Source organism: Crocuta crocuta, unplaced genomic scaffold (assembly GCF_008692635.1).
Source record: "Crocuta crocuta isolate KB4526 unplaced genomic scaffold, BGI_CrCroc_1.0 scaffold50, whole genome shotgun sequence".
In the NCBI taxonomy this organism is placed as follows: Eukaryota; Metazoa; Chordata; class Mammalia; order Carnivora; family Hyaenidae; genus Crocuta; species Crocuta crocuta.
This window is the reverse complement of record NW_027527428.1, coordinates 3,454,542-3,479,812: the sequence shown is the minus strand read 5'-3', so window position 1 is coordinate 3,479,812 and position 25,271 is coordinate 3,454,542. Positions and strand designations below refer to the sequence as shown.

At 52.2% G+C, this 25,271-nt stretch overlaps 1 protein-coding gene and 1 pseudogene across 1 annotated transcript in view; one reads left to right on the top strand and one right to left on the bottom strand.

Moving 5' to 3' along the window:
- LOC144224907 (cytosolic 5'-nucleotidase 3A-like) overlaps window positions 1–8,882 on the bottom strand; it is a 13,634-nt pseudogene extending 4,752 nt beyond the window's left edge.
- The window catches only part of QRICH2 (glutamine rich 2), a 32,935-nt gene extending 7,904 nt beyond the window's left edge, over window positions 1–25,031 (top strand). Inside the window, exons 5-19 of the mRNA XM_077756222.1 lie at window positions 11,158–14,599; window positions 15,196–15,272; window positions 16,071–16,168; window positions 16,646–16,760; window positions 17,547–17,801; window positions 18,563–18,685; window positions 18,790–18,864; window positions 19,064–19,365; window positions 20,031–20,096; window positions 20,377–20,478; window positions 21,125–21,328; window positions 21,721–21,868; window positions 22,266–22,353; window positions 23,007–23,150; window positions 24,814–25,031. Coding sequence (XP_077612348.1) covers window positions 11,158–14,599; window positions 15,196–15,272; window positions 16,071–16,168; window positions 16,646–16,760; window positions 17,547–17,801; window positions 18,563–18,685; window positions 18,790–18,864; window positions 19,064–19,365; window positions 20,031–20,096; window positions 20,377–20,478; window positions 21,125–21,328; window positions 21,721–21,868; window positions 22,266–22,353; window positions 23,007–23,150; window positions 24,814–25,001 — 5,427 coding nt within the window. The 3' untranslated portion in view covers window positions 25,002–25,031. The remainder of the gene's footprint in view (window positions 1–11,157; window positions 14,600–15,195; window positions 15,273–16,070; window positions 16,169–16,645; window positions 16,761–17,546; window positions 17,802–18,562; window positions 18,686–18,789; window positions 18,865–19,063; window positions 19,366–20,030; window positions 20,097–20,376; window positions 20,479–21,124; window positions 21,329–21,720; window positions 21,869–22,265; window positions 22,354–23,006; window positions 23,151–24,813) is intronic.
- The last annotated feature ends 240 nt before the right edge of the window (window positions 25,032–25,271 follow it).

The following is a 25,271-nucleotide window of genomic DNA, read 5'->3' as shown; positions in this document are numbered from 1 at the left end:
GGCAAAAGAGATTAAAATCATTGGAACTTGGATCCTGACTAAAAAAGGATTGTCATGGGGATCACAACACAGCCTCTGGTCGGGATTAGATGTGCCTAAAAGAGGGCAGTGGAGCAGCTACCAGCTGTGGCTTATGGAGTGGGATGTGTTCCCCCACATTTAAAAATTGACCTAAAAAAATAGACTTTGCCTTTTTTGAGTTTTAGGATCATGGCAAAATTGAGTAGAAGGTATAGGGATGCCTGGTGGACTCTGTTGGTCGAGCATGTGACTGTTCACCACGGGGGTGTGAGTTCAGCCCTCACATTGGGTGTGGAGCCTGCTTTAAAAAAAATAATAAAGAAATTGATGGGGCNAAGAAATTGAGTAGAAGGTATAAAGATTTCCCACATGCCGTCTGCACATATGTACATGCATAGCCTCCCCCACTAACAACATCCCCCACCAGAGCGTGCATTTGTTACAACTGGTGAAACTACGCAGACTCATAATGTCACTCAAAGTCCATAGTTGTTTTTTTTTTAATGTTTATCTTTGAGAGACAGAGAGAGACAGAGCATGAGCAGAGGAGGGGCAGAGAGAGGGAGACACAGAATCCGAGGCAGGCTTCAGGCTCTGAGCCATCAGCACAGAGCCTGATGCAGGGCTCAAACCCATGAGCCATGAGATCATGACCTGAGCTGAAGTCAGACGCTCAACTGACTGAGCCACCCAGGCGCCCCTCAAAGTCCGTACGTTTAATTAAGGTTGACTCTTGGTGTTGTACAATGTATGGGTTTAGACAAATGTATAATGTCATGGCTCTACCACTGTAGTACCACACGGGTCTCGTTGCCCTAAAAATCCTCTCTGCTCCATCCATCATTCTTCCTTCCCCACCCCCACTGGTAGCCACTGATCCTTTCACTGTCTCCATAGTTTTGCCTTTTCCAGAATGTCACATAGTTGGAATCACACAGCACGTGGCCTTTTCAGATTGGCTTCTTTCAGTTAGTAATATGATTTTGAGTCTCCTCCATGTCTTTTTTTTTTTTTTAATTAGCACATGTGAGCAGGGGAGAGGGCCAGAGGGAGGGAGAGAGAGAATCTTAAGCAGGCTCCATGCTCAGCATAGAGCCCAACACAGGGGTCAGTCCCACAACCCTGGGATCATGACCTGAGCCAAAATCAAGAGTCGGATGCTGAATCAACCGAGCCACCCAGGCACCCCAAGTTTCCTCCATGTCTTTTCATGACTTGATATAGCTTATTTCTTTTTAGCACTGTATAATATTCCATTGTCTGGGATGGACCACAATTTGCTTACCCATTCACCTACTTGAAGGGCATTTTGTTTGTTTCCAAGTTTTGGCCATTATGAATAAGGTTGCTGTAAATATCTGTGTGCAGGCTTTTGTGTGGACGTAAGGGTACCACTCCTTTGGGTAAATGTCAAGCACCATGATTGCCAGTATATAGAAAGAATATGTTAGAAACCACCAACTTGTCTTCTACAGTGGCTGTGCCATTTTGCCTTCCGACCAACAATGAATGGAAAGTTCATGTTGCTCCGTACCCTTGCCGTGATTTGCTCTTTTCAGCGTTCCAGATTTTGGCCATACTAATAGTTGTATAGTGAGATCCTGTTTTAATTTGCATTTCCTTGATGACATTCCTGATGTTGGTAATTTATGTCTTTTCTCTCTCATTGCTCATCAGTCTCTCTAGAGGTTTATCAGTTATATTGCTTTACTCAAATTACTTGCTGTTTCATTTTATTGATTTTCCTTCTTGTTTTCTGCCTTCTGCTCAGATCTTTAACATTTCCTTTCTTCCGCTTGCTTTGGGTTTAATCTGCCCTTCGTTTGCTAGTTCCTTAAAGTGCAAGCTGAGGCTTTTTTCTATTTCAGTATTGGCATTTAGTGCTATATAAATATGTCCCTAAGTACTGCTCTCGCAGCATCCCACAAATTCTAGTATATAGTTCAAAATACTTTCCATATCCCTTTTGACTTCTTCTTTAATCCATGATCTATTTTCCAGTCTGTTATTTTGTTTCTAAATATTTGGGGATTTTCCAATGATCTTTCTGTCACTGATTTCTAACTCTATTGTGGTCAGAGAATATAATTTGTACAACTTGAATCCTTTTGAAAAAACTTTTCANCGCGAGATCATGACCTAAGCGAAAGTCGGACGCTCAACCGACTAAGCCACCCAGGCGCCCCTTCGTTTTTTTTTTTTTTATTTTTTAAAGTTATATCCAAGTTAGTTAGCATGTAGTGCAACAATGATTTCAGGAGTAGATTCCTTAATGCCTCTTACCCATTTAGTCCATTTCACCCGATCTGAATCCTTTTCAATTGATAGATGTGTATTTTATGTCCCCAAATATGATCCATCTTGGTAAATGTTTTGTGTGCACTTGAGAGCAATGTGTCCTCTGCTGTCCTTGGGGGAAGTATCCAATAAATGTCAGTCAGAGCAAGTGGGTTATAGTGTTGTTCAAGTTTACTGTACCCATTAGTGTTAAACTGTGTGTCCCCTCCACCCCAAAAGGTGTTGAAGTCCTAACCCCCACTACCCATAAATGAGGCCTTATTTGGAAATGGGGCCTTTGCAGAAGATCCAGTTAAGATGAGGTCATTAAGGTGAACCCTAATCCAATATAAATGAGTCTTTATAAAAGGGGGAAATTTGGGCAGAAAGACACATATCGAGAGAAAATGATTGTCCTGAGATGGTTGGGAGAAGATAGCCATCAATGAATGCCTGAGGCCACCAGAGGCTAGAAAAGAGTCTGGAGCAGATTCTCCCTCTCAGCTTCAGAAGGAACCACCCCTGCCACACCTGGATCTCAACCTCCTGACCTCCAGAACTGCTGTGAGACAACAAATTTCTGTTGTTTAAGGCACCCAGTCTGTTTGTTATAGCAGCTCCAGAAAATGAATACAGTGTCCTTGCTGATTTTCTGCCTACTTGTCAATTACCGAGAGAAAGGTAGTGAAATCTCTGACTATAATTGTGGATTTATCCATGTCTCCTTGTAGTAGTTCTGTCAAGTTTTGCTTTACATATTTTGAAGCTCTGTTATTAGGTGCGCAAGTATTTAGGATTGTTAAGCTCTCTTGATGAATTGATCTCCCTATATGAAAAAATCACCTTTTTATCCTAGTAATAGGATAAGCAGGCTCCAGGCTCTGAGCTGTCATCACAGAGGCTTGAACTCACGAACCATGAGATCATGACCTGAGCTGAAGTCAGACGCTTAACCAACTGAGCCACCCAGGCGCCCCTGAAGTTTTTTTTCTTATAAGTGGCATGTAGTTGGTCTTGCTTTTTTAAGCAATCTGACAATCTCTGCTTTTTAATCAGGCTGTTTAGTAGGTCATTTATATTTAATGTGATTACTGATATGGTTAGGGTTATCATCCTATTAGTGTTCTATTGTTCCATCTGCTTTTTGTTCCTTTTTCCTCTTTGTCTTCTTCTTTTGTATTATTTCAGTGTTTTTGTTTGTAACCTCTTTTGCTGGCTTATTAGCTCTAAGTCTTTGTTATTGTATGTTGTTTTTTTAGGGGCGCCTGGGTGGCTCAGTCGGTTGAGTGTATGTTATTTTTTTAATGTTTTATTTATTTTTGAGAACATGTGCAAGGAGGGGCAGAGAGAGAGAGAGAAATGGGGATAGAGGATTTGAAGCAGGCTCTGTGCTTACCGCAGGGAGCCTAATGGTGGGCCTCAAACTCACAAACTATGAGATCATGACCTAAGCCAAAGTCAGACACTCAACTGACTGAGCCACCCAGGTGCCCCGAGTCTTTGTTATTTTAGTGGTTGCTTTAGAGTTTATAGACTTATACATCTTTAGTTTAATCACAGTCCACCTTCACATAGCATAAGACTTATTTCTTGGGTCAGCAAACTTTTTCTGGAGGAAGCAAGTAAATATTTTAGGTTTTGTGGGTCATACAGTCTTTGTCACAATTGCTCAACTCTCGTTATTATGGGAAAACAATCATAAACAATACACAATGAATCAGTGTGCCTGTGTCCCAATAAACTGTCATTTACAAAACAGATGAAGGAGGGGCACCTGGGTGTCTCAGTCGGTTAAACGTCCGGCTTCAGTTCAGGTCATGATCTCATGGTTTGTGGGTTCGGGCCCCGCGTCGGGCTCTGTGCTGACTGCCAGCTCAGAGCCTGGAGCCTGTTTCAGATTCTGTGTCTCCCTCTCTCTCTGACCCTCCCCTGCTCACGCTCTCTCTCTTTCTCTCTCTCTCAGAAATAAATTTAAAAAATATATATTAAAAAAAAAAACCTAAACAGATGATGGGCTGGATTTGGCCCATGGCCATTGTTTGCCAACTCATGCTTTATGCTGTTGTTGTCATGCATTCTACTTCCACAGGTGTTATAAATCCTACATTGTTCTTTATTTTGTTCAATTATCTTTCAAAGAGATTTGAGTCATAAGAAAACCATCTTATAGATTCATCCATGTAGTTTCCATTTCCAGTGCTTTTGGTCCCTTTGTGAAGATCCACGTTTCCATCTGGTATCATTTTCTGTCTGCCTGAAGGATTTCATTTAACATTTCTTGTAGTGAGAGTCTGCCGCTGATGAATTTCAGCTTGTATTGAAGCTCTATGTGACTGAAAACATCTTTTTCCGGTGCTTTTGTGTTTTGTTTGTGTTCTAGTGACCTAACATGCGGTCTGTTGTGGAAAAGGCTTATTCAGGTCTTGTTACATGAAGTGTTGTACAGATATTTGCTGGTCCAGTTGGTTCGAGTCTTCTATTTCCTTGATCTTCTGCCTATTCTATCCCTATTGAAAGTGGGGTATTGGGGCGCCTGGGTGGCTCAGTTGGTTAAGCCTCTGACTTTGCCTCAGGTCATGATCTCGTGGTTCACGGGTTCGAGCCCTATGTTCATCTCTGTGCTGACAGCTCAGAGCCTGGAGCCTGTTTGGATTCTGTGTCTCCCTCTTTGTCTGTCTCTCCCCTATTTGCACTCTCTTTCTCTCTCTCAAAAATCTACCTTAAAAACTTTAAAAGGGGCGCCTTGGTGGCTCAGTCAGTTAAGCGTCTGACTTTGGCTCAGGTCATGGGTTCCAGCCCTGCGTCAGGCTCTGTGCTGACAGCTCAGAGCCTAGAGCCTGCTTCAGATTCTGTATCTCCCTCTCTCTCTGACCCTCCCCTGCTCATGCTTTCTCTCTCTCTCTCTCTCAGAAATGAATAAAAACCTTTTTAAAAATTTAAAGAAAGTAGGGTATTGAAGTCTGCAATTATTATTGTTGAATTGTTTTTTTCTCCCTTTAATTCCATCAGGTTTTTAAAAATGTATTAGAGGGGCGCCTGGGTGGCTTAGCCGGTTAAGCGTCCGACTTTCGCTTAGGTCATGATCTCGCGGTTCGTGGGTTCGAGCCCCGCGTCGGGCTCTGTGCTGACTGCCAGCTCAGAGCCTGGAGCCTGTTTCAGTCTGTGACTCCCTCTCTCTCTGACCCTCCCCTGCTCACGCTGTCTCTCTCTCTATCTCCTAGAAATAAATAAAACATTAAAAAAAAATGTATTAGAGCTCTGTTGCTCAGTTCATGTATATTTTTAAAATTATTATGTCTTCCTAATGAATTGACTCTTGTTATCAGTATAAAATGTTTCTTTGTCTCTATTAACAATGTTGTCTGGTATTAGTACAGCCACTCCAACTCTCTTTGTTGTCTTTTTTTTTTTTTTTTTTTTTTTTTTTTTTTTGAGTAATTTCTATACCCAATGTGGGGCTCAAACTCACAACCCTAAGATTGAGAGTTACATGCTTTACTGGCAGCCAGCTAGGCATCCCTCCAGCTCTCCCTCTCTTTTTTAATTTAATTTATTTTTTTAAACTTATATCCAAGTTAGTTAGCCTGTAGTGCAACAGTGATTTCAGGAGTAGATTCTTTAATGCTCCTCACCCATGTAGCCCATTCCCCCTCCCACAGCCTCTCCAGTAACCCTCTCTTTGTTCTCCATATTTAAGAGTCTCTTATGTTTTTGTCCCCCTCTCTGTTTTTCTATTATTTTTGCTTCCCTTCCCTTATGTTTATCTGTTTTGTATCTTAAGGTCTTCATATGAGGGACGTCATATGATATTTGTCCTTCTTTGACTAATTTCGCTTAGCCTAATACCCTCTAGTTCCATCCACGTAGTTGCAAATGGCAAGATTTCATTCTTTTTGATTGCCACATAATACTCCTCTGTGTGTGTGTGTGTGTGTGTGTGTGTGCGTGTGTGTGTGCACGTACACACCACATTTTCTTTATCCATTCATCCATCATTAGACGTTTGGGCTCTTTCCATACTTTGGCTATTGTTGATAGTGCTGCTATAAACATTGGATGTGTGTCCCTTTGAAACAGCACACCTGTGTCCCTTGGATAAATACCTAGTAGTGTAGTTGCTGAGTCATAAGGTAGTTCCATTTTTAATTTTTTGAGCAACCTCCATACTGTTTTCCAGAGTGGCTACAGCTGTTTGCATTCCCGGGAGCAGTACAAAAGAGTTCTTTCTCTGAATCGTCACCAGCATTTGTTGTTGCAGCAAATGTTGCGCCAGCATTTGGGTTGTTAATTTTAGCCATTCTGACGGGTGTGAGGTGGTATCTCATTGTGGTTTTGATTTGTATTTCCCTGATGATGACTGACGTTGAGCATCATTTCATGTGTCTGTTGGCCATATGGATGTCTTCATTGGAGAAATGTCTGTTCATGTCTTTAGCCCATTTCGTCACTGGATTATTTGTTTTTTGGCCTCTAGCTCTCTTTTGATTACTATTTGTGTGGTTTATTGTTTTCTATCCTTTCACTTTCCACTTGTTTGTTTCTTTGACTCTAATTTCTGTCTCTTATAGACAGCATAAATTGGATCATGCATCAGTTTTGTTTTTTATTTTGCTTTTCATTTCGTATTTATCATCAGTGCTTCACTATAGAGCATTTTTTAAAAAAAAAATTTTAATGTTTATTTATTTTTGAGAGAGTGAGAGAGAGACCGAGCATGAGCAGGGGAGGGGTAGAGAGAGGGAGACACAGAATCTGAAGCAGGCTCCAGGCTCTGAGCTGTCAGCACAGAGCCGGACACAGGGCTCAAACCCACGAACTGTGAGATTACAACCTGAGCCGAAGTCGGATGCTTAACTGATTGAGCCACCCAGGCGCCCCAAGGTTTATTTGTTTGTTTGTTTAATCTGTCAAAAAACATGGTGAGGAGTGCATTGAGAGAGGTGAAGAAAAAGGAGCTTCCAGTTGACAGACTCAATGTATCTGATGATACCTGAGTAGTGCAAAGGAAACCTTCAAGGGCAAAAATATATTATAAATAAGAGTTTTGCAGCAAGATGAATGGGCAAGCAGTTCTTGTATCATTTGCATCCAGAGGAAAGAGATCATCTTGAAGAACGCTTGTTCACAGAATCTTCTTTGCAGAATCTTCTGTAAGACAGTGTTGGCTACATCCAATGGTTCATCTTTTACTAAGGAAGTATCATAAGGGTCCATGTACTTTTCTAAAAGCTCACCCACTCTATCATTTTGATATCCAGTTTCCAGAATGTGCTTAGCATTGGCTAGTCCATCAGCCATTCTTTTTTTTTTTTTTTTTTTTTTTTTTAGCGTTTATTCATTTTTGAGAGACAGAGACAGAGCGTGAGTGGGGTAGGGGCAGAGTCAGAGGGAGACACAGAATCCGAAGCAGGCTCCAGGCTCTGAGCTGTCAGCAAAGAGCCTGATGCGGGGCTCGACCCCATGAACCACGAGATCGGGACCTGAGCTTAAGTCAGATGCCCAACCGACGGAGCCACCCAGGTATCCCGGCCATCTGCCATTCTCAAGCCTCCTTGGGAGGCTCCCAGCAGAAGAGCTCTGGGAGAGCTCTTATTATGTTGTTACTCTCTTGTAGCTGATCAGAATTTTCTGTGTTGTTCGAGGCACCATGTTAAGTTCATGAATTAGTTCTCCTTTAAGTGCTTTGAAAACCCTGTTTTCATCACAATCCATGATTTTGGTCATGATTCTGACATTTGGGTGATAAACGCCAGCCTGATGGATAACTCCCTCCAGTACATCATCAGTACCAGCTGAAATTTGAACAAGGGATACTATTGTTGGAGGTTATCAAAGACATTCTCGTATCCTTCCTGGAACATACATTAGATTCTGCTGCAATTTCTTTCAGCTGCTCTTGTTAGAGCTTGTACAATAAGTAAACCCTGTGATTGAGGGTACCATTCAACCATATAGGGGTACTTCTATGGTAGGAACAGATCAATTTTCGTAGCATAATCTTTTCCCTTTTGTTGCAGTAACTTTTTTGGAACTCCATCTGCCACCAGCTTATAAACGTCAATGATATTATGACATAGTGGGCATCTTTTCCCTTTTTAGGAAATAGGAAAATCTCCTTTGAGTCACATCTAAGTCTATTATTACCTGAAGGCTGGCAGGTCCTTCTTTGATAAGACCACAGATAATTTCTTCTCTTAGAAGGTTCTTAATGTGAACTGAACTCTTTTGGAATTCTGACCTCATTTTCACATACACAGCAGATTCTCGATTAGCTATTTCTTGGTTATTCAGTTGTCCTTAAAGGCACTCCGAGTTCTGTTCTTGAACTTGTCCTAGAACAGCATAGACAATACGCAACGTCCAGAGATGCAGGGCTTGGATACAGCCATCTCAGTGATCTGGGGCTTCTTCTGCCTCCTGTTCCTCTTCAAGGTGAATATGTACTGGGTCAGCACCACCCCTGCCACCAGGACACAGACACGGGTGCTTGCTGCTATGTCCTCCCTGGCTGTGGCTGCCTGGTCCGCGGACAAGGTCTCACACGCCTCCAGATGCAAAAAGAAAAAGCTGCACTCGGTGACCATGTTTTTCAATCCATCCCGCAAATCTCCTTCTGATCGGAGACTTCGGATTGGAGTGTTTCTTTTTTTCTTTTTCTTTTTTAAGTTTATTTATTTTGAGAATCCCAACCAGGCTTTGCACCATCAGCATGGAGTCCAGTGCAGGGCCCGATCTTACAAACTGTGAGATCATGACCTGAGCCGAAATCAAGACTCAGATGCCTAACCCGCTGAGCCACCCAGGAGCACCCTGATTGGAGTGTTTAATTACTGATAAAATAGATTTACATCTTCTACTTGCTGTTTGTTTTCTATGGGTCTCATGTCTTTTCTATTCCTCCATTCCTCAACTGCATCTCTTCCATGTTACATAAATGTATTCTAGTGCACTGCTTTCATTCCCTTGTCTCTTTTACTGCGTATGTTTTGGGTTATTTTCTTAGGGGGTCCATAGCAGTGTTCAGCATAGAGCTGGTTATTCTCCACTGCTGAGGCAACATCTTTTGGAGTACTCTCCCCTGAATTAGGAGGTTTTTTTCCAAACTGGCTGATAGAAACAGGCACTGTTCCCAACCCCATGAGAGTCTGGGCACTGTTCCCTCCAGCCTTGCAGATGGCTCTTTTCCCAACCTTGGGTAGTTTCCTCACATCTTCATGCTGATCATTTCTGTACTGAATACCCAAAGGGAACCCTCTGCAGATCTCCTGAGTCCTCTCTAGGTGCATGTCTTTTCTTTCTGATCCTCTGTCCTGTGAGCCCTGGTTGCCTCTGTCTCCCTGAAGGTTCAGCTCTCTCCCCTCAACTCAGGGAGTCCCTCTCCTGACACGACAGCCTGGAAACTCTATGGAGGCAGTGAGCTGAGCCAACAGTAAAGGTCACGTAGTTGGTCTGCCTGTCGTTCAGGGACTGCCAGCCTTCACCAGCTGGTATCCATTGTCTCTTATTTCCTTGTTGGTGCTTTTGGTTTTTGACTTTGGGTTATTACAGACAGGAGGGTAAATCCAGCTCCTGTTACTCCATTTGGGCTGGAAATGGAAATAATGCCTTTTTTTTTTTTTTTAACGGATTCTTAGTATTCTACTGTATGGGTGTGCCCCCTAAACAGATCAGTCCCCTATTGATAACCTGTTTTCATAAACAATGCTGCAGACTCTGAATACCTATTCCGGCAGCCCTTTGTAAAAGTCCATAGAGAAAACCTTACATATGGAATTTCTGGCTACAAGAGTTTGTACATTTACATTTTGGAGATGTGGTTTACTGGCCCTGTAGTGTACAGTTTTACCATCAGCAATGCGCCACTGACGGGGTAGACTTTATACTTTAAGCTTCATAAAATGACTCATGTCCTTTACTTGTAGACCCAGCAATAGTTGGAGTGGATCACTTGTATTGTGTAGTGTTCCCGCTGTCCTTTACGAAGGGAATTAACATATTGCGGTGCCGGGGCACCTGGGTGGTTAAGTCGGGTAAGCGTCCGACTCTGGGTTGCGGCTCGGATCATGACCTCACGGTTTCGTGAGTCCAAGTCCCGTGTCTGGTTCCACACTGACAGTGGAGAACCTGCTGTGGATTCTCTCTCTCCCTCTGCCCCTCCCCAACTCATGCACATACTCTCTCAAAGTAAATAAACTTTAAAAATAACATTTTATGATGCCACTGGCAAATGCAGAGCTACTCAAAGCTTTGGAGACCTGCCCTTTAAGAATGTCAAAGTCTTGGGGCGCCTGGGTGGCTCAGTTAAGGCTCCAGCTTCAGTTCAGGTCATGATCTCACAGTTCGTGAGTTCGAGCCCCACACCGGGCTCTGTGCTGACAGCTCAGAGCCTGGAGCCTGCTTCGGATTCCATGTCTCCCTCTCTCTCTGCCCCTCCGCCACTCGCGCTCTGACTCTCAAAAATGAATAAATGTTAGGGGCGCCTGGGTGGCTTAGTCGGTTAAGCGTCCGACTTTCGCTTAGGTCATGATCTCGCGGTTTGTGGGTTCGAGCCCCGCGTCGGGCTCTGTGCTGACTGCCAGCTCAGAGCCTGGAGCCTGTTTCAGAGTCTGTGACTCCCTCTCTCTCTGACCCTCCCCTGCTCATGCTCTCTCTCTCTCCTAGAAATAAATAAAACATTAAAAAAAATTAAAAAAAAAAAAAATATCAAAGTCTTTGTGTCCGGCTTAGTCTTGGGGACCAGAGGTTTCTCCAAAGGCCCTAAGTCATCCTAGTCAGCTGTCCCAGATTTTCTTTCCTTCATATCTTAGAGTGAGTACTTTCTATTTGCAGTTACTGACCTCTGTCTTCCTCTTCAACCAGGGCTCAGAGACAACAATGGGACTCCTTAAACGCAAAAAGCAGTCTTCCTTAACATCAGATGATGGAGCCTCCGCAAAGCACTCAAGTGCTGACCAGGCTGTGGATTCTTCCGGTAGGCGTGTTTCGGATGGGACCTTACCGGGAAGCAGTGCCGGAGGCTACCCCTCTGAAGGACCTAGCAGGAAACGAAGCAAAGGTGCCCCCGCCACTGCATCCCCTGGTAGAGAACAGCACCCAAAGGCCCATGATGAAGCCAGCCCGGCCAAGTCCCATCAGCCATCTGTGTCCCACTTCAAACTAGAGTCGGATCGTCGCAGGACTCAAGAGCTACAGCCGCACAGCTTAGCACATCTAAGAAAAGATGAACGAGAGGCACACCCTGGTCTAGTTCAACAGGCCTTACCCTCAGCCACCGTGATCAGAGATCAGCCTCCTCACGTATACCCCGATCAGTATGGGGGGGTTCATGTTAGCCATGGTCAAATCTATCCAAGGCCAGACCAACATGGATTAGGGCCCCTCGACATGGATCAACTTGAATTGCTCCATCGTCGTAGCACTTACCCACACAGTGTGGTTCCGCTCAGTGTGGGGCAGCTTGGTGTGATGCCATCTGGAATGGATGAGCAGCAACTGGTACTACCTGGCATGGATCAGCAAGGATTGGGACTACCCAGTACAGGTCAACCTGGGATGGCTCCATTTGGCACATATCAGCACGGTATGATACTTCCTGGCACAGGCCAACAGCCTGATGTGGCTCAGCATGGACTGGTACCTTTTCGTGTGGATCAGCAAGGACTGGCAGTGCCTGGCATGGATCAACGTGGATTGGTTCCACATCTCCCAGATCAGCATGGTTTGATATCAACTGGTTTGATGCAAGGTGCCGCAGATCAGCGAGGTTTTGTACAGCCCACTTTGGAAACACCTGGTTTCATTCAACCTAGTACAGAACAGCATGATGCAACCCAAGCTGGGGCAGATCAACGTGGTTTGGTACCAGCTGGTACAGGTCAGATTGGTTTGGTGCAGCCTAGTACAGATCAGTCTGGTATGGTACAACCTGGTACAGCTCAGCGTGGTTTGATGCAGCCTATTGTAGATCAAAGTGGTTTGGTTCAGCCTGGTGCTTATCTGCCTGATTTGGAACAACCTGGTGCATATGCCAGTGGCTGGGTACAGCCTGGTGCATATCCTCTTGGTTGGGCACACCCTGATGTTTATCCATCTGGTTTAGTACAGCTTGGTGCAGATCAGCCTGGTTTGATGCAATCTGGATTGGGTCAGCAAGACTCAGTCCAACTTGGAATGGATCAGTATGGTTTGAGGCAGCCTGGTACAGATCAGCGTGGTTTGGTCCAACTTGGAATGGATCAGCGTGGTTTGGCCCAACCTGGGGCAGGTCAGCCTGGTTTCGTGCAGCCTGGAATGGACCAGCGTGGTTTGGCCCAACCTGGTGCAGCTCAGCCTGGTTTGGTGCGACCTGGAATGGATCAGCGTGGTTTGGTGCAACCTGGGGCAGGTCAGCCTGGTTTGGTGCAGCCTGGAATGGATCAGCGTGGTTTGGCCCAACCTGGGGCAGGTCAGCCTGGTTTCGTGCAGCCTGGAATGGATCAGCGTGGTTTGGCCCAACCTGGGGCAGGTCAGCCTGGTTTCGTGCAGCCTGGAATGGATCAGCGTGGTTTGGCCCAACCTGGGGCAGGTCAGCCTGGTTTCGTGCAGCCTGGAATGGATCAGCGTGGTTTGGCCCAACCTGGGGCAGGTCAGCCTGGTTTCGTGCAGCCTGGAATGGATCAGCGTGGTTTGGCCCAACCTGGGGCAGGTCAGCCTGGTTTCGTGCAGCCTGGAATGGATCAGCGTGGTTTGGCCCAACCTGGGGCAGGTCAGCCTGGTTTCGTGCAGCCTGGAATGGATCAGCGTGGTTTGGCCCAACCTGGGGCAGGTCAGCCTGGTTTCGTGCAGCCTGGAATGGATCAGCGTGGTTTGGCCCAACCTGGGGCAGGTCAGCCTGGTTTCGTGCAGCCTGGAATGGATCAGCGTGGTTTGGCCCAACCTCAAATGGGTCAGCCTGGTTTGGTGCCACCTGGGGATCAACGTGGTTTGGCACAAGCCGGAGCAGGTCAGCCTGCATTGGTGCAACCTGTTGTAGGTCAGCCTGGTTTGGCCCAACCTCAAATGGGTCAGCCTGGTTTGGTGCCACCTGGGGATCAACGTGGTTTGGCACAAGCCGGAGCAGGTCAGCCTGCATTGGTGCAACCTGTTGTAGGTCAGCCTGGTTTGGCCCAACCTCAAATGGGTCAGCCTGGTTTGGTGCAGCCTGGAATGGATCAGCGTGGTTTGGCACAACCTGGTGTAGGTCAGCCTGGTTTGGTGCAGCCTGGAATGGACCAGCCTGGTTTGGTGCAGCCTGGTGCAGCTCAGCCTGATATGGTGCAGCCTGGAATGGATCAGCGTGGTTTGGTACAACCTGGGGCAGGTCAGCCTGGTTTGGCTCAACCTCAAATGGGTCATCCTGGTTTGGTGCAGCCTGGAATGGATCAGCGTGGTTTGGTGCAGCCTGGTGCATATCAGCCTGGCTTGGTTCAACCTCGTGCATATCTTCCTGGTTTAGTAGAACCTGGTGCCTATCCACGAGGTTTGGTCCAACCTGGTGCCTATCCTCGTGGTTTGGTCCAGCCTGGTGCATTTCCACGTGGTTTCATGCAGCCTAGTACTGATCGGCGTGGCTTGAGGCGACCTGGTGTAGATCAACAAGGCTTGATACCAGCAGGCACAGAGCTCCGTGGCTCTCCAGCAGTCCACCAGGAGTCTCTAAGATTTGTACCACCTCATCCATATCAGCATGGCATAATACCTCCTAAGAAAGATCAACGTGGCCAGGTGTCACCGCTCCTCACCAGTCAAGGCTTGGCATCACCAGGTATTGACCAAGAGGGTTTATCAGAAGCTTATCAGCAAGGCTTGGTACATCCTGGCACAGACCAGCGTGTCCAGATAGAACCCAGTACAGACCAGCAGGACCATTCATACTCTATCGCAGAACCCCATGACCTAATGTATCCTGGCCCTCATGATCCAGGCTTCCCTGGCATAGATCAGTATGTCCAGGTCAGTTTGGGTCCAAAACGAATATATACTTCAGACCAACCTGGAATTTCTGTCCAGACTACCCCAAGCCAAGAAGCCACCTTTGCCAAGAGTACACTCTTTCTCAACGATCTCTCCCGGGTCTTATCGGAAAGGAGTGACATCGAGAGCGAAAGACGTGATTCACTGGAGAAATTGTATCCCAGCTTCCCCATAGCAGTGGAAACATTTCGTCTGATGGGAGAGCTCGTTGGCCTTTATGCAGAGCTCAAGGAGAAGATGAAGGAGGTGGAGGAGGAGCAGGCTGGCCAGACCGACTTAGAGAAGTTACAGCACTTGCTTACACTCATGGGTAGGTACCACTTGTGCGGAGGAGGGACCGCTGGCTGTGTTTTAATCTCCCCCTGGCCTCCTCTCCTGGCAGCTGAGTTTCTCCCTGAGTCGCCGCCAATAGCATACCCTTTTGTAGCCATTCTGGTTATTCCATAGCCTTTGGGGGCCAAAAGCTGGAATTAAACCAGTAGGCGTGAAGAAGCCTCAGCAGAGGAGTGAGGCGGTTATGATGCCTCACCAGACTCTCTGGACAGCAGCTGAGGACAGCGGGCAAGAGTGGCCCTAGCACCCGGGGGCGGGCGGGGAGGGAGGACATAGAAGAATTCAACTTCACCTTTGTTCACAGCTGCGGGACCAGAGAATCATTAAGATTTGAGAGCTGGGTGGGAAGTGTGGGTCACTAGTCCCAAAGCCCCTTAGGATACTCAGCATCAGGTAGATTTTGCATGGGATGAAAACACCCCCTCTCCCCTTTTCTGCCCGTCCCCTCTCCCTAGTCACCAGGAAGAGCAGGTGCATCTTGCTGCTCTCTGGGGTAGCTTCACTGTGGGGGCTGGGATGGCGAGCCTGCTGGAGGTCTCCACCTTCTGACTATAAGGTCTCCATTTTTCATAGTAAAAAAGACTATGCCGCCTGACCTGCAGGAGCAGCTGAAGACCTTGACCAAAGAAGTGCGGCAGGAAAAAGCAAAAGTATGTAAGGGAAGGTCCGCCCACTTTGCCTTTGAGCACCAGCAATCCCACCTTGCACTTGCATTTTGATAGATTATACAGTCCTCTCGCTGACAGCATCATCCCATTGGATCTTTACAAACCCATCATATAGGAAACGCACCTCAGGGATCACCACGTTCATTTCCTGGATCTAAAACCTGATGCCCAAAGCTGTTAAGATTCAGCGGAGCCAGGGGCCCCTGGGCGGCTCAGTCGGTTAAGCGTCCGACTTCAGCTCAGGTCATGATCTCACAGTTTGTGAGTTTGGGCCCCGCGTCGGGCTCTGTGCTGACAGCTCGGAGCCTGGAGCCTGCTTCGGATTCTGTGTCTCCCTCTCTCTGCTCCTACCCTATTTGCACTCTGTCTCTCTCTCAAAAATAAACAAACATTAAAAAAAATTAAAAAAAAAAAGATTCAGCAGAGCCAACAAGGAGGCCTGTGCTCCTTCCATTACACGTGGCTCTTTCCGGCAAAGCCCACTGTCCCAAAGCAGCTTTGGAACCAAGTTTGCGGGACTGTCTGGGCCCAGTGGTCATGGCGAGGAGCTGCTAGACCTTCAGCTGTTCTCTTAATGCCAGGTGTCCACATGCACGGAATGGATGGAGAGATGGACAAACGGATGTCCAGAAGGGACACACTGACGGATGGCTCTATGGCTCATTAGAGGATAGGATCAGGACCAGGACTTGGGAAAGGGGTCCGCCCCGGCTGCGGGGATGTGTTCAGAAAGCAAAGAGCTCAAGCCTGCCTGACCTTCCCCTTCCATTGGGTTTGCAGCTGGACAGAATGCAGAGGCTCCTGGAGTGCGGCGCAGAGCAGGAAATAGGAAAAGAGATGAAAGATGATGAGCTGAGCGTGCAGCTGGGAATCCTCAGGTAAAAGGCCCCTGTCAAGGGCAGCTTGTGTCCTGGCATCACACATTCCCAGCCAAGGAGGCGACGGCAGCATTGGGTTCACTCAGTCTGAACTGGGCCCTGTCTTTGACCCGGGCTGTGTCTGCCCTTCAGGGTGTCCATTGTCTAGTTCAAGTTGCTGGTGGACATTTCCTAGGTTCTTAAAACAGCTCAGCACCAGGGCTGGGAAGGAAAAGAGCGGCCAGTCTCTCTCCACAGTTGGGAGGCTGTAGGAGGGCGCCTGCCAGATGCCATCACTTTGCGATGCTGGGTCTCACCCCCTAGAAACCTCTCAGGCCAGCAGGCAGGCACCCACCTCCGGGACATGCAGCACCTAGGACTCCCTAGATGGAAAGTGCTGCGGGGTGGGTGGGAGAGCCCTGGTGTGTGTCTTACTCTGACCCCGGTGGGCCCAGGCTGGGTGGTGAGGCCAGGCCACTTCTCCTGCATGTCTCTCAGAGTCACCATGGCCGATATTGAGAAGGAGTTGGCCGAGCTCAGGGAGAGCCAAGAGCGGGGCAAGGTCAGCATGGAACATTCGGTCTCTGAAGCCTCTCTCTACCTGCAGGACCAGGTGAGCGTTCTATGCTCTCCATCGGCAGGAATCAGGCCCCTTCTCGGCGTTAGCCGTGGACAGTGGAGCTACTAGACTCTTACCTGACACATCATTTGCAAATGTTTTCCCCCACTCTCTTCTCACACACTTAATTTCCTTTTAATGTTCATTTCTTTTCAAGAGAGAGAGAGAGACAGAGCACAAGTAGGGAGGGGCAGAAAGGAGACCCAGAAGCCAAAGCAGGCTCCAGGCTCTGAGCTGTCAGCACAGAGCCCCATGTGAGGCTCGGACCCACGAACCATGAGATCGTGACCTGAGCTGAAGTAGGAGCTTAACCGACTGAGCCCCCGAGGTGCCCCCTTTTCACCCTCTTGACAGTGTCTACCTTTAAATCTTAGGTGATGCTATCCTTGGTCACCCCACAATGTCCCCAGTGAGGAGCGTCTGGCCCAAGACAGCCCTCTGAGCGCTCATGGAACGATCAGATAGGAAAAGCCACAGGGCCAAGGGGACTCATGCCAGGAGCCCTTCGGTGCTGGAGACCCCATTCTGGGCCATTTCCAAGTTTTGCCAGAGCACCAGCGTGTTGCATCTTATGACCCCAAAGCCAGTTGTCCGTTGTGGGGCCTGAGTAGTAGCAGATGTGTCCGAGAGTCCCCTACCATTGCAAAGCTCCTGGCTGAGCTTAGCAACCCCCGTGGCTGCCAAGAAAGGGCAGCAAGCCCCCGCTAGCGGTGGCAGTGTGGACGGAAGGCAGCCATTCCTCACTCACGGCTCTGCACCTGCCTTCTCGCCCGCGCCCAGCTGGACAAGCTCAGGACGATCATCGAGAACATGCTGGCGTCATCTTCCACGCTGCTGTCCATAAGCATGGCTCCTCACAGGACGCTGACGGCCCCGACACCTGGCCAGATTGACCCCGAGGCCACCTGCCCCGCCTGCAGCCTGGACCTGAGCCATCAGGTCAGCCTGCTGGTGCATCGCTATGAGTACCTCCAAGACGTAGTCGTCAATCTGGCCGCCACCCGGCCATCCAAGAAAGCCAAGCTCCAGAGCCAGGTGATTCCCACCAACCCCTGTCCCCGCCTCCTGTGGCCACACACGGCCCCCAGCGGGGAGCCTGCCACAGCTCAGAGGCCCACAGAGCAGGAGTGGCTGGTTCCATTGTGAAGCCCTTTAGTGACCTCACCATAGTCCCAGGTCATTTCACTGGGCCACAGTGGGGCCAGCAACAGAGTGAGCTCTAGAGACAGGAGAGATGAGGAAGAGCCCCGGAGCTCTTCTGACTCCCTAGGGGTGGGACGGCAGAGCGGGGTGAGGTGGGGAGCCGTGCAATCGTGTGCCTCGGGGCGACACTGGCATAGCTTTAGGGTTCATTAAGTCCCCTTCGTGCCAGCCTTCCAGCACCCTTCTTAATTCCCCACTGAAGGCCAGGCTTGCTGGCGGCGGCAGGGAGAAGTTGCAAGGCCCTGAGTCCTGCCTCTTGGACCCTGGAGTTCAGACCCAGCCCAGGCCAGATGGGGAGGCCAGAGGCCACATGCCAGCTCTCCGGGGCCACAGGGCAGCTCGCCACTCTGGAGCCTTTCGATCGCCTCTTCTGGTTTCTCCCAACAGTGGGCCAGTCCCCTCAAGGCTAGTTCGTGGGGAGGGGGGAGACTGAAGCTCACGTCCAGTTAGGGGGCCACACGGAAAAAGCAGAGAGCCTCCCCACTGCAGGGGGAGGCTGCGGAGGAGAGCCAGAACGGGGTCCGATGTCAGCCTCACCTGCTGGGCGAGGTTTTAAGGGGCGGCAGCCAACACCTCTGCGCCTCCCGCCACAGGATGAAGAGCTGCTGGGCCGCGTCCAGAGTGCCATCCTGCAAGTGCAGGGCGACTGCGAGAAGCTCAACATCACCACCAGCAGCCTCATCGAGAACCACCGGCAAAAGCAGAAGGACATAGAAGTGAGGGGCCGGCAGGGCTGCTGGGGCGGGGGGCGGGGGTCAGGGGGCGCGAGGTGAGGCCATTCGCTTCCTGCTCCTCATTCTCTGCTTCCTCCGCCTCCCAGGTGCTGTACCAGGGTCTAGAGAAGCTCGAGAAGGAAAAAGCCAACAGGGAGCACCTGGAGATGGAGATTGACGTGGTAAGGGCCCGTCCCGGAACCCTGTCTGTCACCACCTGCCACCTGGGTCCCAGGACATCTCACTGCTCATTCTCCCGAAGGCCAGGAGTGGAGGGGAGCCTCCCGGGGGTGGGGGTGGGGGTCTCAATGTCCAGGGCAGTGCAGCCCCTCCACGGCTCTCTCTCCCACCTGGGGGACCCCCTCCTCTCTCTCCCGGCAGAAAGCTGACAAGAGCGCCCTGGAGGGCAAAGTGAGCCGGGTCCAGTTTGACGCCACCACGGAGCAGCTGAACCACATGGTGCGGGAGCTGATGGCTAAGATGAGCGACCAGGAGCAGGACTGGCACAAGCTGCTGGACANCCCCCCCCCGGGCTCTCTGGTGCCCCGCCCCCGCCCGCAGCTGGACCGCCTGGAGCTGGACCCCGTGAAGCAGTTGCTGGAGGATCGGTGGAAAGCCTTGCGGCAACAGCTTAAAGAGCGCCCTCCACTCTACCAGGCGGACGAGGCAGCGATCATGCGGAGGTGAGGCCTGGGCGACAGCGTGGGGGCGAGGTTGGCACACACTGTTGACTAGGCAGGGCCTTCTGGGGGCCCCCGGACGAACAGCTCCCACGCAGTGTGCTCTGGGGGGATGGCTGACCCCACCGGACCATCCCACAGATGGAGTGGCAGAATTTGTGAGCTTGAAGAGCTCTTCCAGTTTAGGCTAGTGACGACCTCAGTGGGCAAAGGGAGGAGGGGCGGGGGAGGCTAAGGCTCCCGGGTGGTGGGTGTGCTCTGCTGAGCCATTGTGACAGGAAGGGGCCCACGGTCCCCAGATCTGAGCCTGGTCCGGGGCGGCCCCGCCCACGGCAGTCTGGAATCCCAGGGTTTCCATCATTGGCCGCCAGGGGGCCCCCGAGCTTTACACGGGGCATCCCTCAGGGACCCTTTGAAACCCTGCGGGCTCTGGGTTAGGACAGGCGGGTGCTGGATAACACCCAGAAGCGGGCACATCCAGGAGCTCGTGTGTTCCCAGGGGACAGGGCTGGATCTGCCTCTGGTAGCTGGGGGTCTGCCACCCTGGCGAGCCGACGTCCCAGCTGCCGGGCCCGTGGGGGGGGTGAGCCCTCTGCCTGCTCCATCTCGCCCATTCCAGACCCTCTGGGCAGGGCTCTCACCCTCTGTGTGTATCCCACTCCTCACAGGCAGCTCTTGGCACATTTCCACTGCCTCTCATGTGACCGTCCCTTGGAAACACCTGTGCCCGGACAGTGAGTGCTCCCACCTGGCCAACCCCAGCTGGTGGCCATGAGGGCGGGCACAGCGGGGCCCTATCTCCTCCATTCCCTACGTACCTCCAGATCTTCTCCTTGCCCCTCTCCTCTCCCACGGGTCCAATCCTGTACGCCTGACCGCCTGCCAGCCCTCCGACCTTCCCTCCGCCGGACCCTGGACAGGAGGGCCCCTCAGGCACGTAGACCGTGGAGTGCCAGATTTGGACAACGGGATTTCTCACTCTCCAACCCCCCTCTTCTCTCTGTCCCTGCCCAGAGTTATCCCTGTGATTCCTATGAACCCAGGCCTGCCCGCGCACCGTTCCATCCGCCCCTACACAATCTTTGAACTGGAACAGGTCCGGCAGCAGAGCCGCAAGTAAGGACAGGCCTGCGGGGTCCTTGCCCAAGGGCGCACNAGCGCCCCAGCTCTTCCCAGGAGGAGGAAGAGCCAAGACCTAGTCACCACCTGCCTTTGAGTCCCCGTTCCCTAAGCGCACTGGCTGTCTGAGGGAGCTCCTCAGTACCTTCCCATCCCCCCAGTGCTTCAGCCATCTCAGCAACCCCATCATGGGGGGGAAGGGAGGGGTCCCACATCAGCCCGCCAGAGGGCTGGCTCAGTGAATGTGGAGGGAGAAGGTGGGGACATCCTGTACGCTCCCCCGGGGCTCCTGCCCTCCTCCCCACTGCATCTCCACCTCCCAAGGATGGGGGTTCAGCAGTAAGGATGGTTTCAAACTGCACTTCGGAGCCCGAGGTGTTCCCAGTAGGCAAGACTACGTGTGCGGGGACAGGGACCCTCAGCCTTAGCTGGAGTCGCTGGGCTTCTCCCCATTTGGCTCTTCTGCACTATGTCATCTTAGGACTCCATCCTGGGGAAGCCCGTGCTATGGAAAGGGCTCCTGCCCACACACGATCCTGTTTAGAGAGGCGTAAAGACAGGGAGTGGGCCAAGGTCTGTCTGAGTGCCAGCTCAAGCTGGTGCAGCCACCTGACCCCTCCGTTTGCCTGCACCCCCTCCTCAGCCTAAAGCTGGGCTGCGCCACCTTCCCTCGGGGCAACTTGGCGCACATGGATCGGAGCGTGGGGCGCCTGCGCTCCATGCACTCCAAGATGCTGATGGACATTGAGAAGGTGCAGATCCACTTTGGAGGCTCGGTCAAGGCCAGCAGCCAGATGATCCGTGAGCTGCTGCAGGCACAGTGCCTGAGCTCCCCCTACCACAAACGGTAGGACCATAGAGCCCGGGTCCCCCGGACCACGGAGACCAGCCCCCCCACCCCCCCCACCATGGGGATCAGCTTCTGCCCACTCACCGCACTGCCGGCCGTGTGAATGTCTCAGCCACTGCTGGGGAGAGCCCTGGGAGGGAGGGGGAGTGCGTGTGTGTGCGCGTGCACGTGTGCATAGTGGGTGTGAGGGGGAGAAAGAGGGGTCTTCAGAGTCATCCGGCAGCGAGGTTGCTCTGCTCATGCATTCACCCCTCCCTATCCCTTGCTCGCGCCCTGGTTCCCAGAACCCCCTCCCCAAGACAGCTGCCCCATCCCCGTCTGGCTGGCTTTCACCTTAGGGGTGTCCCAGGTCACACCTGCTCCCGCAGACCCTGCCGTCCTCATCGCAGGGTGCCCGAGATGGCCGACTACACCTACCCGAGCGTGCCGCGGCGCTGCGGGGGCAGCCACACGCTCACCTACCCCTACCGCCGCACCCGTCTGCAGCAGCTGTCGCAGGGCCTGTACCCCCCTGAGGAGATCCAGATGGCCATGCAGGTGGGCGGTGCTGTCTGGGAGCAGGGCCCTGACGTGACCCCCGAATGCTCCAGTCATTCTGGAAAAACCACCATAAGTCAGTCACCAGAAGGGAGGATGACCAGCCCTCTGCCTCGAGGCCGCTTCTCACACCCTCCGAGCTAAAGCCCCTGGTCCTCCTGCGTTGCTGGGAAGAGCGGCACCCTGGCCACAGGCCCATCTAGCACGGCCACCCCCACCGGGGGCCCTCCCTTCTCCCTGGCGCTGCCAGGGCCCCGGGGGAGCGTTCTGAGCACTCCTGGTGCCGGGAGTCGGGAGAGGATGGGGACGTCACTGGGTGCGCCAGGCCCTCGTGCAGGAAGGACCAGAGGGCGAGCTCTCAGTGCCGCGTGGTAACGGATGCGCCCCTCCCCCACAGCACGATGAGGTGGATATCTTGGGCCTGGATGGACATATTTACAAGGGACGGATAGATACAAGGCTGCCGGGCATCCTGACCAAAGACAGTGAGTGTCCAGGTGGCCCAGAGCCGCCTCAGCCTCCTTGTTCGAGAGGCCCCGGGGCTCTGTCCAGTCCCTGGAAGGCCGTGGGGCCACTGGACCCCAGCTGCCTGCCTTCGTCTGCAGCCTCCCCGAATTCCCAACGTTCAGGGCTCTGAAAGGTCCAGGTCAGCGCTGCCGGTGGGGGACAGCTGCCCGCCTCAGCCGGCGCGCCGGGGTATCACGGCCACATATTTATGCCAGGTGCTCCGTCTTTTGCTGCCCCCGCTGGCTTGCCTGCCTCAGCCTCTGTGCCAGCACCAGCGGTGCCGAGTTCCTACCCCTTTTTCAAACCCCAACATGCCCCGCCTGAGCCTGCCCACCGNACCTCCAGTTAGCCAGGCCTGCAGGGCACTGCTGGCCACCCCACACACACCTGGTCTCAGAGCCCCGGGCAGGACTCGCCCAGCGCCCAGGATGGGGCTGATGTGTGCGGGTCCTCAGAGGACATCTGGGCGGGGGGCCGGCCGGCCACGGGAATGAAGGGTGTGCTTAGCGGGACCCCAGCCGGGGCTGGCCGTGACCAGCTGCCCCGCAGCCCCCTCCGCGTCCCCACGGGCCCCCGCAGAGCTCTCCCTCGGGGTCTCAAAACTGACCCTCCCATCCGCTGCCCCCACCAGCCCCGGCCCTGGCCTCGGGGATGACCAAGCACAAGTCCAGGCAGCCCCGGCTGCACACACAGCAGCAGCAGCAGTCCGGCGGCAACAGCAGCCAGCGGCCCTCGCGGTCTCAGAGTGCTCAGATGGTGGCGGCCAGCAATTCAGGTAGCTCCCCTCTGGCGGGAGCACCCTCCCAGGGGCCCTCACCCCTGCCCTCCTCCCTCGGGCCCTCTCCTCCTTGCCGTGCTAGCCCCCTTCCCGGCCCATGCCTGCTGTCTGCCCTAATTCCCTGGAGAGAGGAAGTGGCTGCGAGCTGAGAGTGGGGACGGGAGGAAGAAGAGAGAAAATCCATCTTTACTGAGTTCTTGCTATACGTGCCAGGTCGGAGGGGCAGATGCTGGGACTGTCCCCATCTCACCGAAGGGGAAAGAGGGGCAGTGCTGTCGCCCAAGGCTCTGGCTCCAGGCCCCAGCCACGCCCGGAGCCCCCCATCCCCACCCCCGCACTCACGTGTGCCCACTCTCCTGGAGCTAGTGCTCAGCTCTGTGTGGCACCTGGTGGGCACGAGGGGGGACATAACATCACCCCCACACACAGAACCCCTCCTTCTGACCCTGTCTGGAGAGGAGCTTCTCCTCACTCCCAGGCCTGAATGGTCTCTCGAGTCCTTTCTCCCCTGAAGGGCTGAATCCCGCCTGAAAGTCTGGGGGGCTCAGGGACTCCCAGGGTGGGGGCCAGAGAGGGACACCGGCCCGGAGCCACTAGGCCGGCTCACTTTCAAGTGACTCTGAGCAAGCCTCCCCGCCCTCCAGACCTGCTTCCTCATCTGTCCATAAAGGGGTGCTGCTAATTGGTGCCCTTAGAGGTAGGGACCCCAAGAAAGGGGATCTAAATGAAAGGTGCTGACCTTCTTCCTAGAGAAAGTTGTGTTCCCACCACACTTTGTAGATGCCTGCAGGAGGCTCAGGGGCTGTCCCTGCTTCCCCCCGCCCAGGTTAAAGGTCCCAGCCCCAGATGCCCCTTCCCATCCATTCCAGTTCCGGCATTCATTCTGTGAGTGCCTGGAGGAAGTGCTGGTCATGGCCTCTCGCCTTTATTGAGGGCTCCTCACCAGCTGGGCACCGTGAGGAGCTTTACACATAGGAACCAGTTCTAATCCTCACACCAACGTTAAGAGGTAGGGACCATCATTGGCCTCACTTACAGCTGAGAAAACTGAGGCACAGAGAGGCGACTTGCCCAAGGTCACACAGCTAGGAAGCAGCAGAACTAAATTCTTAGGAATTCAGACCGAAGTGGTCAGCCTCCGCTGGTAACAAAGGGCAGCGGGCTGGGGTAGAGGACTCAGTGGTGGACAGAGTGCAGGTCTGTGACCCTGGCTTCCAAAACCATGTTCTTGGAGGTACTCGGCTTCCTTCCCCCTGGCATGCCGCTGTCCACTCCGAGGGCACCTCAAACACTAGGGAGCGGGAGGGAGGGCAGTCTGAGGAAAAACTGCCCCTATTTGTGCGAATATTGCCTAAATAGTCCCTGTATTAATAGAGGAAACATTACTTAAGAGGCAGGCTCTTGGCCGCTGACAGAGAGCCTGATTATTTTTAACTCACGGAGATTATAAAGGAGCTTTGCTTGGGAGCTCGAGTGAGGGCTCGCGCTGCGCACCCCAACTCCACGGGCCCCCTCTCTGGCGTCATGCCCCCATCAGCCTGGCTAGTGGGGCTGCTCCTGACGCCCCTGGGCCCTGGGCGAGCTGGGGGCAGGGGGCCGGGGGGCTGTGGCAGGCTGCAACGGACGTGCGCAGTGAGACAGAGCCTCCTGTGTCTCCCAGCTCTTTCTCAGCGGAAAGACAGACCCGTCTCCTTGGATGGGCACCTCTCCCAGTCAAAGGTGGCCCAGCCGCCCAGCCCCAGCGGGAGGGCAGACCTGCCGGCCAATGCAGACGGGCACCGGGATGTGCCTCCGAGGGAGGGGCTCGAGGAGCCCACCCGAGGGCCGAGGTCCACCACCGCTCAGTGAGCAAAGCTACAAATAAATGTTTAGGAAGAAGCTTGGGGCAGTGAGACTGATCTCGTCCTGGCTCAGGAAGATGGAGTAGAAAGGGAGGGGCGCCTGCTGCCCCCTGGATCACGGGACGGGCCTTCTCTTAGAGAACCAGGAATGACTTGTAGCCTGGGAATTAGACCGTGACCCCCGCCCCCCCAACAGACGAAGCTGTCCTCCAAAAGCCTCAGGAAGGTGGGCGGGGGCAGCACAGGCCAGACCCCGGCTCACCCCGGACCTCAGCTG